This window comes from Pinus tabuliformis, chromosome Q, assembly GCF_031772625.1.
Source record: "Pinus tabuliformis cultivar Carrire ecotype Pingquan chromosome Q, CPIR1, whole genome shotgun sequence".
Classification (NCBI taxonomy): domain Eukaryota; kingdom Viridiplantae; phylum Streptophyta; class Pinopsida; order Pinales; family Pinaceae; genus Pinus; species Pinus tabuliformis.
The window spans coordinates 1,324,414,738-1,324,427,462 of NC_142296.1; the positions used below are offsets into that span (position 1 = coordinate 1,324,414,738).

The following is a 12,725-nucleotide window of genomic DNA, read 5'->3' on the forward strand; positions in this document are numbered from 1 at the left end:
CATTTGGCCTGCATTAAAAAACATGTTGCTTGTCTACCTTAGTTTGAGCTTTCAAGTTCCAGTGCTAAGGACCCAACTCCTGTAGAATCTTCTAATGACTAGCTTGTCTTATGTTATTTATGATGTTTTGGTTGCTCAAGTTCAGTAGTATTTAGATGTATAAAAATGATTATTGGCATATATGGTATGTTCACCAATGAATGGGAGGGAAAAAGTTGCCCAAGTTCAGTGGTATCTAGATGTATAGAAAAGTTTTTTTGGCATATATGGTATAGTTCAATAGTCAATAGGAGGGGAAAAGCCTTTCAAGTCATACTTGCATGCATGGGCAATTTCAAACTATTTAGATTTTGTTTGGCTTATAATGCAACTAGATAATCAACAAAACTGATTTCCCTATGGGCATGTTAAGACCATCTGACAATGAATGATGATATTGTTTCTCCTGCTTATTTTGAAAAAGTAATAGAAAAGTTCTACCAAACTTACAAAAAAAACCTAAAATATAAATTAGACTTAAAATTTGATAATAAAAAAAAATCAGATTACATACAAAAAAATAATTATCCATATATTGAAAATTTAACAATTATTAATATATTATAAATAGAGTTTTAAACATTTATTTCTATTTTTAACAATATACAAAATTAATTTAATATTTAAAAAAATGTTAATTAAAATTATTTCAAGTAATTAAAATAAATAAATATTATTCTATACATTATAATACTTTATACATTACCATATTTATTACCAAAAAATTAAAATTAAATTAAATTAGAAAAAAATAATTATATTTAAAATAATTATTTATTAATTAAAATTATAATAATTATAAACCAAATTAAAATAAATATTTTTTTAATTGAAAAAATTATAACTTTATTTTTTTTATCTTTTAAAATAAATAATTCACTTGAAACTTAAACACTAAATTAACAAAAAAAAAAAATATTAAACCTTCACCATCACTATCAATTTAATTACCATTTCAAATAACAAATAATTTTAACTATAAATAATTGTAGTTCACAAAATACTTTTAATTATAATTATTATTTTTGAACTTTTAACTATAAAATAACCATAACAAAAAAACCTATTAACCATAAAGGTTTGTAGTTAATAAATTATTTTTTAATTATAATTATTATTTTTCTAATATTTAATGAACTTTTAATTATAAAATGACGAAAACAAAAAAACAATATTGACCATATATGTTTATACTTCATAAATTATTTTTTAATTAGAGTTATTATTTTTCTAATATTTAATGAGCCAATTTTACATGGTTTTTAACGATAGTTATTATTTTCCTATAGTTAATATTTAAGTAACACATAATTTCACATTGATTTCCATCATAGTTATTATCTTCATAATATTTAGTGTCCACTTAAAATGAAAAATAAAATATTTAAATGGTGGAGCAAAAGATATTTATCATTTTCCTACCAGTAATCAATGAGATAATAACGTCGTTTATGCTTGTCCTACGAAGTAAATGGGAGAGACAAAATTCATTAAAAGACGGAAGGACCGCAAAAATAAAGAGGGTCGTTACAATTTAACAAACTTTTCATTACACGAAATGATTCCTCAAACATTCAACATGTACACAGTACGCCCGATTCAAATTTTTGTGGTGGGCAAAAGTCACAGTCAGTCTTCCACAATACGTACTTCACTTTATAAAATAAATTAAATAGAGATAAGGTTTCGTACACGCTCACACAAGCCAACTTGACACATCACACCAAAGAAAATTTAACTGGCCTTTTCATAATCCCCCTGCTGATAATAAACTTGGGAGAGAAAAAAAAACGATTACCGTTGAACTCGACTTCTTAGCCGCAACTACCGCTAAAATTGGCCTTCGGCTTCGGCACAGGAAACACGTTATTTTTTGTTATTCAACAACTTAACTATCTACATGACCAGGCATAATGATAGCTGCGACATACCAAGATCGAATCTCATGATCTCATCCTTTTGTTCTCATAATTGTGATGCTCCCTTTTCCTTCGGTATGAATCTTTGTGAGGGCAACCACGGCTTTTCCAGAGAATGCAGACGTAGATACAGGCTGCGTGCGCATATTGTCTCTAGCATGCGCTAATCTGGAGGACTGACTAGAGATTCTCTGGTTGATATCGTTCAGCGTCACGTCTCCTTGAACGCCACAGGGTTTTATAAGGGCGAATGGATATGCCACCGGTGTGGCTAACCTGGTGCCGTTCGTCCTCGCTGCGCCATTAATGAAAAATTTTGAGCAGGTCAGACAGAAATTGTCGGTGTATTTGAATCTTTCGCAGGATTTTTATTTTTAATTTTCAAAAAATACGAGTACCTGACGGAGGAACGGTCTTTAGAGGACTGGCTGGTTCATGCCACATTTCAGCGTCCATGTCCGGCGCTTGTAATGTGCAAAATTCTGAATGAATAAGCAAAGACGAACTCTTAATAACAGGTTCAGATCTCGTTAGCATTTAATGTTCAATGTGATTCGATCTTAAACACAAACAGTACCTGATACATCGATCTGATCATCGAATCCGGCTGCAGCGTTCCTGGATAGATCCCAGGAAGCTGATATATAATTAGCATTGAATAAAACCCATGATTTACAACAAATAATTACTTTACGAATTGGACTCGGGAAGAAAATATTAGAGCTTACGGATCGTCTGAATTGCTAGGCATTTCTCCGTCGTTGAAGCAACGGGCCATCCAGCTTTCAGAGGATTGGTCCAAGCTTTCGCTTACAGAGCTGTGTGTTTCTTCTGCAGAGTAAACAAGGGATGCAGCTTCCAATTTTTGAAAATATTACAGGAAAAAAAATCAAATTTTCATATAGTCGGTTTGAGTTCCACAGCCAAGTCGGCGGATAGTAATGAACGAATACAACTTTTTAAAAATATTTTAAACTATTACACAAAAGTTGTATTGCAGTCTTTTTGGTTGGAGTGCTACCGTTTCTCGAGAACCAGAAAGAAGTGGACGATACTGGATCAGATATCTGCAGATCTGTATCGTCGTCCATTAAAGAATTTCTGCAATCCTGAAAGGTAAAAAGGAGCACCGAGAAGTCAGAGATTAAAGATTTAACAAATATTCAGCTGGAGAAAAGAAGCAACGCTGACCTCGAAGGATGCAAAGGTCGGTGCTATCGTCTGGTCGCCGATACTTCCCGTTTCCAAATCTGGACCGGCGAACTGAAGCATTCGACGTCTTTTCATGTGAGGACTAGCCCTGTTCCCCTGCTGCCTGCTTCCTGAGAAGATCAGAGAACGGATAATAAGAGAAAAGTTTAATTACATGCAATTTCTTTTGTGCTGTGCACTGTAACTTGGGAGGATCACCTTGACTGTCCCCTGAAGATACAGGACATTCCGACTCCCCATAGCCTTTAATTGGAGTGGCTTCGAACAAGTTTCTTGAATCTTCTTCACTTTGTGTCAATTCATCCCATAAAGAGCGTGAAATTGCTGGTATGATCCACAACACCAAATTAATCTTTCGAATAGAGGCTTGTATAAGGATAAAATAAGCACAATAATCCTCATCTTTAATAGAAAGCATACCGAGAGGCGAGTCCGCATCCAGCCGGAATTCCTCGTCTTGCCACTCCCATGCCTTATTGTCTCCGCCTAACGACATTATGCTTTACAAGATAGTTCCAACTCTAGTTTCTTGAAGAATGATCAACAAAATAAGCAGTTTAAGGAAGCCTCTGGCTCGAACACTGACTGAACTAGTACCGTCACTGCTAACGACAAAGCTGTACGAAGTAAGCGTAGGCTCCTTCTTCACTAATTTATGATAAATCCACAAAACTGCGCAGGATTCACAAGCTTCACGCCTCCCCGTCAAATGATTTAAACACAGAGTTACAAGCAAGACGCAGCCTTAGAGAAATAGAGAAAGAAGCCGTCGAGCTTCGTATCTCCAGAACTCAAAAACACTGGAGTCAATATATAACCTTCACCTCGAGGAAACAGAACGCAACTGCTTCAGCAGTACGAAAGTAAAAAAAATTCAAGCTCGAGAGCAAAGATCTCAGATAGAGCAACCCCTACAGTGCATCTTTAACTCGATTACTCAAATGATTTAAAGAATCGATCCAAGCTCCGCAAAGTCTAAACCTCTACAACTCAGGCATCAAACGGAACTGCCTCTAAAGATCCGCTGCTGGGCCCCGAACATTCATTTAATTAAAAAGCTCATAACCTCCGCCCTATTTCTTCACCAAAGCAGACCAGAGCTTCAGCTATTTTCTCGCAAATCCGGCCGTTGCGAAGGATTTCGAACTCCGTTTTCAGGTATCCGTTTCGGACCGGGAGCAGAGCCAAGACCAAGAGTAAATCAGAGAACGGAACAGTCGTTTCTTTTTCCAGAACTCAAATCCCTCATATGTGCTAGAAGATTCGGGAGATTACCAATTTCAGGTCGGGAAAAGAAGTTTGGCATGAATTCGCCGTAGCAACCCCCTGCTACCGATATCGACCATCGGTAATGCAGTTGGTGGCGTGGGAAGAAACAGTCATATTCAGAAGGGCAAGTGCAGCGCTCCCAATGGTCAATAACTTGGAACTGCTGCGGCTGGACTTATTAACCGGTGTTTCGGCAGAGCTTAACCAGGGTTACTCGACAAAGCCTGACGAATAAGTGTTTTAATAACCCTAAGGCTTAAAGCCACGCATGCCAGGTCGCGGGGTCGAGTCTCCACTCTGTCCGCAACGTGCAGTAGCCGGAGGAGGCACTGCCAGGGCGTCAGATAGCGACCATAAGCTTGGCTGGTTGCCGGAAAAAGGGCTTACGGTAAATTGCGCGGCTTTTAAGGCAACGTGTAATTAATATTTTGGACAGTCCGTGCTATCTGTGGCCCCGCTCACGCTAACCCCCATTAAGCCCGAGGAGACCCCACGCTCCCAAGTACAGACCCTGAACCCACTCACTGCGTTTTCCGTTATATCGTGGTCAACGGATCGAACCCCACTCCCCCATTTCCATGGGATGGTGTTAGGTTTTATTTCAACTTATAATACAGAATTACAAGAAGTGTTTAATCTTAACGGGCCTTCAGCATATCAATGTGAATGGAGGGGAACGAGGCCACACATGACGTCCGCGTGTCGTTCTCTTGGCAACGGTGCTGAGATCGAATCCTCGTAGCTTCTTCGAGGAGGAATAAAAAATTAAATGAAAGTTGACGAAAATCCCGTCGTCGTCGTCAAGATGTTAAGAAGCGATTTCGGGAGTTCCCGTAACGTTTATCTCTCTGTGAATTTCGTTGGCATGCAGGTCAACCTTTGCTCCTAGGAGTTTAGGTAGGCATAATTGTTAACTAGGGCAATAGTGATATCGACCATGAAACCCGGACCATGGTTATGGGTTAGGGTGTGAACTAACCGTTAAATACAACATATAACTTTCGGTGTTTTCCCCTTTTTAATGATTTTGTATTGGGCCATAGCGTTAAAAACTATAATCTTACCATCAAATATTTAATTCATTAAGTTAAAAAAAAAAAACTTAAAAAAAAGCTTAAGAGTTCATAAGTTAAAAAATACAGGGTAGAGTTTCGCAGTCAATTTGTTATGTGGAGGTGGGTTCTTTGTTTTACAAACAAAAAGTTTTATACACTATAACCATAACTTTAAAATTGGATAATAATAATAATCATCCAACAACCATTCATATAGATTTATGATTTGTTTGAATTTGACGAGAATGAAGTGTTTTAGTCAATGCTTAAACAATGCTCCAAAATAATAGTGTGAATAATGTTCTTCACACTCTGTTTAACATGTTCAATATTTAAGAAAAGTGTTTAAGTAGAAATCACATAGGAGAAATTTTTGGCCAACTTATTTCGAACCAATAAATAGACATAATCATTTTAAGTGAGATTTTAAAATTCCCTTACCTATTTATAATGATCTTCAACATGTTCAATATTTCTTTCTACCTAAGCATTTTGAAATTGTAAAATTCCTTTACCTATTTTAATGATAATAATTTTTTTAAATTGATTCTGTCAAAATCTACCATTTTGAAAAAAAAGAAATAAAGAGGTGAGATGTCGATTACCTCTCCCTTATGTTCATGGTGTTTACCTTATATATTTTTGAAAACCTTAAACTCTATGAAGACTTTTATAAATGCTTACCCTTGGACCTTCATGCAATGGGTTTTTTGGTTTACCTTTGGACCTTTAAGTAATGGGTTTTTTTGTTTTAATGTTTATTCTTGGACCTTCATGTAATGGTCTTTTTGGTTTAATGCTTATCCTAGGACCTTTATGGGCTTTTTTATTATGAAAATTCTATGTGGTGCTTAAGATGAGTCCATTTGTTTTAACGTTTTATTAACCTAGTGTATGACCAGGATTGATGGTCATGTTAATATAGTGTATGACAAGGATTGGTCATGTAGTGTGATTGGTCATGTAGTGTGAGGAGTTTATGGCCAGGATACACTAGTATCACAAAAATATCACAACATTTATGAAGGGCTAGTTGACATTTATAGTGGCTTGGTTCTATCGGTGGTTTGCCTATATTTACTATATATTTACTATTCTTTATGTGGTTTATTTTTTAGTTATGTTTTGTTGTGTGTGGCAGGGTTGTTAATGAATTGATGTCTAGTGGTATGGAATTTTTTTAGCTTTTTGCTTTGGTTTATTTGATCTCTATTTTGGATGGTGGACATTGTTTTTCTATGACATTTTTATAACTTAGTTTTTCTTAGTATTGGTGTCATTGTATATATGGAAACTTCTTGTGGTGGCAAATTTCCATGATATTTTCCACTATGTGCTTTTGGGGCAAGTAGTCCATTCAAAGTTGCATTAGAGGTGCTCAGTTTTCTATTGGTAGCAATGTTTTATAATGGAGATTTGTTTTTTATAGTGCTACTTTTTACCAACATGGGACTTATAGTTTGTGTTGATTGATGGGTATTGTTTTTCTATTGAATATGTCCTTTATGTGTTGCTTCCATTATCTTCTTGTAAATCTAATCCTTGTTGATCTTTTACCCTATTTTGTGGTTGCTTGTTGTGATGCTCCACAATGATTGAGGTTTGTTTACTTTAGTTGATTTGTATTCACTATGGCCTTGGAGTGTATTCCTCCCTACACACCCTCTTCATAACTTGTAGTTGTTGCTTTTTTTGTTTAGATGCCCAATTTTTCCTTGCTTGTGTGCCTATATTTGGTAGAGGGAAAATTTTATGTCTATAATGCTCAAGAGATTTGCCCAATCTAGGTTGTGTTTGTAGAGGGACAATTTTCAAGCCCATTTTTAAAGTTTTGCTTAGTTTTTCTTGCATGCATGACCCGCTCTTTTTCATTATAAATTAGATATACTTAGTAATTCAAACAAACTTTTATGTTAAAAATATTGACTTTAATTGGTTTAGAAAGAGAATAATCACCAAGCTCCCCAAAATATGTGTATATATCAACATGAGAGAAGGCCTACTGGATCATATCATGTAGAGTGTGGAGATTCTTCATTTCTAGGTCCTAAGAGCATGGGAACATGTCTTCTCATAGTAGGATTGTCAACAAATAGATTATTTATAAAATTGTGATTGATTAACCATAATACCTCTAGGGAAAAAAATAAAATAAAAAGTCAACCCAAAGGTTGTGAACACAAAAGAAGACTTCCTCAAAGGTAGCTCTCAAACTATGTATCAAATGATTAAGACCATTTACATTGATTAAGGAGCCAAACCCTCCCTCAAAGAATAATTCATGTGGGTATGAACTCGATCACTTCCTATTATATGCAATTAGTGATGATTGAAAACCCTTCGATGGTAGGAAAAGTCATCATGAAATGTTGGATCTTGAAAGGGAATCAATGTGTCCACCCAATGTAGAGGAAGTAAGGTGTCTAAAGTCCACCATACCTTCATCAATGATAGAACCCTCAACAAAGTCAAAAAGCTATCATAAAGAAGTGAGGGGCATGTGTGTCTATCATTTCTCCAACTTTGCAATGAAACACTCTAAAGGCATTGCACTTTTCATTAGAGAGTGTACTTACTTTCAAATTGTTATACCCCTAGAATCAACACCATCAATGGCCAAGTGCCATACTGTGCCATTAGTGAAGCAAAAAGGGAGAGACACATGAATCTTATTAGCATTCAAATGACACACAACCTCTTACCTCTTCTACATTGCATAAGGCTCAAATGACATTAATATTAAAGGTTTAGTGTGATGTATTACTCTTTGTATATCAATGAAATGTTGAAAAATATTACACTTTGCAACTTTCTACATAAGTCACTAGCTAAAGCTCATTCTTATATCTTTGTAATTATGTTGTGTAATTTCTTTACCCCAACTCTCTATTTCCAAAACACATGTGTGCATCACTATATTTTGTCTAATCATTAGAACAAAAACAGGTTTAGTCTTGTATCTTTCACTAAGTGTAATTTCTTCACCAAACACATATGGACATTGTTATATTTGAACCAATCAAAAGGAATGGAATTCACAAAGGGGTCACAACGAAAATATGTTTCCCCTGCCATGCTTAATTTAAGCCATCTTTGTAAAGATTAAGTTAACAACAAAACATGTATATTAACTAATTGCATCGAGAGGCATTCTCCAACCAGTATGGAAGAGATGTAATGTTATGTAAAAATTTTGACTTGGTCAAATTACCAACTATTTTCAACTCTTGATTTGACAACCCATGGTTTTCCTCAGGATATTCTCTAATGTAGCCTATTTAAAGATATAAAATTGAATGAATTTCACTTTTTTTCCAAAGAGAAAGATTTTGAATGAGGTAATTTTAACTTTGGTAATTAAATTTGAACAAATAAGCTCTTACTAATAATTAAGTATATTTTTAATCATTAAACTAACTCAAACTATATTAAACATATTTATATTATTACACTTCAAATATATATATATATATATATATATATATATATAATTTATTTTTAATATAGAAATATTAAATCATTTTAGATCCATGTTAACTTAAGATTTATTAACTACCAAGAGAGATCAATTTCTAAAGTGTAAACCTTTGCTCAAGTTTTACACTCAAAAAAGAAATTTGCACTTTGAAATATTTGATCTCTCTCAACACTTAATAAATTCATAATTAAATTGAATCAAAACTAATATTAATATAAATATAAATAAACTCATAAATAATAAATATTAAATTATTCCATTAACCATTTATAAAATCGCAAATCTTTATATTCCTAAACAAAATTCAAACCGCTCCACCCATTAATAAAAGCATTTTTACACTTTTTTTTTTTTTTTTTCCCTATCATAATCCACAATCACCCATAAATAAAAACATTTTTTATAAGTTATTTCCCATAGCATGATTGGAACCTAAAAACCACAATCACCCATAAATAAAAACATTTTTTATAAGTTATTTCCCATACCATGATTGGAACCTAAAAACCAACCTAGTAGTCCTCATTATCTCTTTAATTAAGAACCTTAAAATACATGGTATTTTAATGAAATGTTTTCTTTTATTCACGGAGCACTATGTCCCAGGGAAACTAAATAATTATCCCTAGGATTGTCAGTCTAGTTGAGAACCTTGTAACTCCCATGGTATTTTAAAGAAATCATTGCTTCTTTTGACCAAACACTTTGTTAAGAGGAACTAAATAATTATCCTTAACACTTCATATTGATCTAAGATAAGATAATTATTTGATTCTCATTGTGCGAATTCAGGAAACCTTCAACTATAAATTTGAAATAAAAATTGTCTTTAGTTTCATGGTTGGTAAACATTGTCAAAGGCATAATTGTCTTATTTGTACATCTACTTTTAAACTTTAAATGAGTTAATATTGTAGGTTAAAATAATTATTAACATTATATAATCATGTTGATGTACCCGACATCGTCGACCAAACGACAGTTGAGACTAACCCAAAGACAAAGTTACAGACCAACCCTTCAGAATTACCTAATCGTTACATTGTCTCATCGATACTCGCTTACATTCTTCCCAAGAATACGTAAAATGTACTTTAATTCAATTGTATTTCTATAAATGGCCATCGGGCAATGCATTTGGAAGTTCCTTTTTATCAACCAATAAAAAACAAATGAGGGATACCTATGAGAATCTAGAACCTTGTTGGGTTGTTTGAATTGGACTCCATTCCTATTGAAATACAAATAACAAAGTTATATATTTAAAAATTAAAAAATAATAATATTAGTAATGGTTTCTAAAAGTATAAAGATACATGGAAGGAATTGAAGGAATTGAACATATTTATGATATTATTGTAAAAGTGTCGCAGCAAAGATAAGATAACAACATAAAAGGTGGAGGAGAGGAAATGTGTTCAGGGTTGCAATAGTCTTACATTTGTGTCGATACTTATCTGACAGATGTTGCTCGAACCACCTCGCTAAATCTTTTTTCCCAATCATACCACTATGTCAAAATTTTATATACATATTATATCCAAGCTATAACATGCAAGGTAATGAGAAGAAACATTACCATAGGTCCTCGTGGGCATTGGCACACAAAAAATGTAATTGCACAGAGGAAATGACTAAAGTTGGTGTGTGCTGATAATGAGATTAAATAAAGAGCATCTTTCACTGATTTTTAGATTCCATGATATTCTGCAATCAACATAAAGAAGGGGATTTGTTTTAGAATTTTAGCTATCTCCTTTTTAAAAAGTTAGATTAATTTGGAGCCATTAATTCCAGTTTTAAATTTAAATTCAAATTTTGTCTAGCAAAGATTTGTTGGAACTAATCCAAGAGTTGAAGTAAGTTTTCAAGGCATTCTATCCATTTATGCATTAAAAAATGTAGTTATAAAATTAAAAGTTACACATGCTATATGCATATATGGAACCAATATATATCCATTTTGAAGAGGATTAAATCTCTTCAAGTGCGTACTTTTTTTCAAGTTTTGCACTCTAAAAGAGGTCTCATAAGTTATCTTTAGTTTTATGAACGTTAAAATTTTCTTTCTTTCTTTCTCATCTTTCCAGAAGTAATTATGGTTCCCTTTGCACAACTCATGCGGGCCCCACAATAACGAGTGACCATGTAAGTTAACCGTAGTTAAGAAGCCTTTATGTCAAGGATGGTCATTCCTAAACAAAAAAAAATGACCATGTAAGTTAATCATAGTTAAAAAGTCTTTATGCCAAGGATGGTCATTCCTAAACAAAAATATTACCCAATAACATGTCAAGTTGAACACGATTTAAGGTGGGACTTTATCATAATTAGTTAAAGCAATTTTCTAATAAGTCCCTCCATGATAAGTTCTTCATTATTATTTATAACGTTCATTATATATAAGCAAATTTTATTTAGCAAAAATGGTCTATTTTACAATAAGATATGTAATTTTTTTTTAAAGTCAACAAATAAACAAGTGTGATGAAAAAAATAGACAATACATAGCTTGAACAATTTCAAAAAAATACACCTACACTGTAAATATATATATTTTTAAAAAATAACAATATACAATTAATCCAATTGTAATTTTTTTTTAAATATTTAAAGATTTTAGAATTTTAATAGATTAGACCAACAATGAATATAAAATTATAACATTATTCTACTCCTAATAAATAGGTATCTAACCCATCCTTTAGAGAAATTATCCAGTAAGCAACCAACAAGGAAGTCACACCCCTGAAAACAAGTATATAGGTATCTAACCCATCCTTTAGAGAAATTATCCAGTAAGCAACCAACAAGGAAGTCACACCCCTGAAAACAAGTATATAGGTATCTAACCCATCCTTTAGATAAATTATCCAGTAAACAACCAACAAGGAAGTCAAATTAAGTTATAGAAGTAAAATGCAACTTGAATCCTATTTTTTTAAACCAAATCCTTGATGTTTCAATTAACCAATTAATCGATTATCTCAAAATATTATTTGACATAGTAGGGTATTTTATATGAGCAAAAATTTGAAAAGGGCATAGATTCCTAACACTGAAAGATCTCTTCACTGGTTAAAAGGGTGATGCTGAAAGAAAAATTTAAGAAGCGGTTTTCGTGGTTATATTTTAAATTTATGATATTGATTCTTATTATTTTTGAACCTATATTGAAAGGGGTTGACTTTATGGAGCCTTAAGTAAGAGTGTACAAATGTAGTTATATGACATATGATATATATAGAGATCTGAGTTGTATATGATGAGGTGTTTTGACATTTTGATTTTTCACAGAAATAATGTAAAGATTTTTTCGTAAGAATAAAATCTCTTTCTTTTACTATTATTATGATTAGCAAATATTGCTATTATTATGATTAGCAAATATTGCATTATTTATTTCACATATTATTACAACATATGTAGTTAAGTTGCTATTATAAGATTGTAAAGGTCTCCTAAGAGTTAGGCATGAAACATAGTTGTCGAGAATTGGCATTGGATCATTATGGTGATACTTGCTCTAAATTATCACTAGACCAGAACTAAATGAATATGTGTGTATGCTTGTGCACAAACACACACGCCCACTTTACTTGTGTGATTGAGAGAAAAAGTAGTTATACTTGAATGGTCTACTCATGAGTTGATGAATTAATCTCATACCCTGAAAAATCTATGATTTATCCTAGGCACCATCCTTAGAATAAGGGGAAGTGCCTATGAGGTTTTTCTCATGGTATATTACTT

At 33.1% G+C, this 12,725-nt stretch overlaps 1 protein-coding gene across 1 annotated transcript; it reads right to left on the bottom strand.

Moving 5' to 3' along the window:
• Positions 1-1,566: 1,566 nt before the first annotated feature.
• On the bottom strand, positions 1,567-4,614 carry XRI1 (x-ray induced transcript 1). Its single transcript, XM_089383599.1, has 8 exons — positions 3,591-4,614; positions 3,369-3,494; positions 3,150-3,280; positions 2,980-3,067; positions 2,687-2,789; positions 2,536-2,576; positions 2,357-2,440; positions 1,567-2,253 (listed from the first exon to the last, which is right to left on the bottom strand). Exons 1-8 carry the CDS (start codon positions 3,664-3,666, stop codon positions 1,991-1,993), a joined length of 912 nt encoding a protein of 303 aa, XP_089239725.1. The 5' UTR covers positions 3,667-4,614; the 3' UTR covers positions 1,567-1,990.
• Positions 4,615-12,725: the final 8,111 nt, after the last annotated feature.

Coding starts and splice junctions, on each gene's coding strand:
- XRI1 (XM_089383599.1), bottom strand. CDS start 3,666: ATGTCGTTAGGCGGAGACAATAAGGCATGGGAGTGGCAAGACGAGGAA. Junction 3,068..3,149: donor CGACCTTTGCATCCTTCGAG/GTCAGCGTTGCT, acceptor TTTACCTTTCAG/GATTGCAGAAATTCTTTAAT. Junction 2,254..2,356: donor AAAGACCGTTCCTCCGTCAG/GTACTCGTATTT, acceptor TTAATGGCGCAG/CGAGGACGAACGGCACCAGG.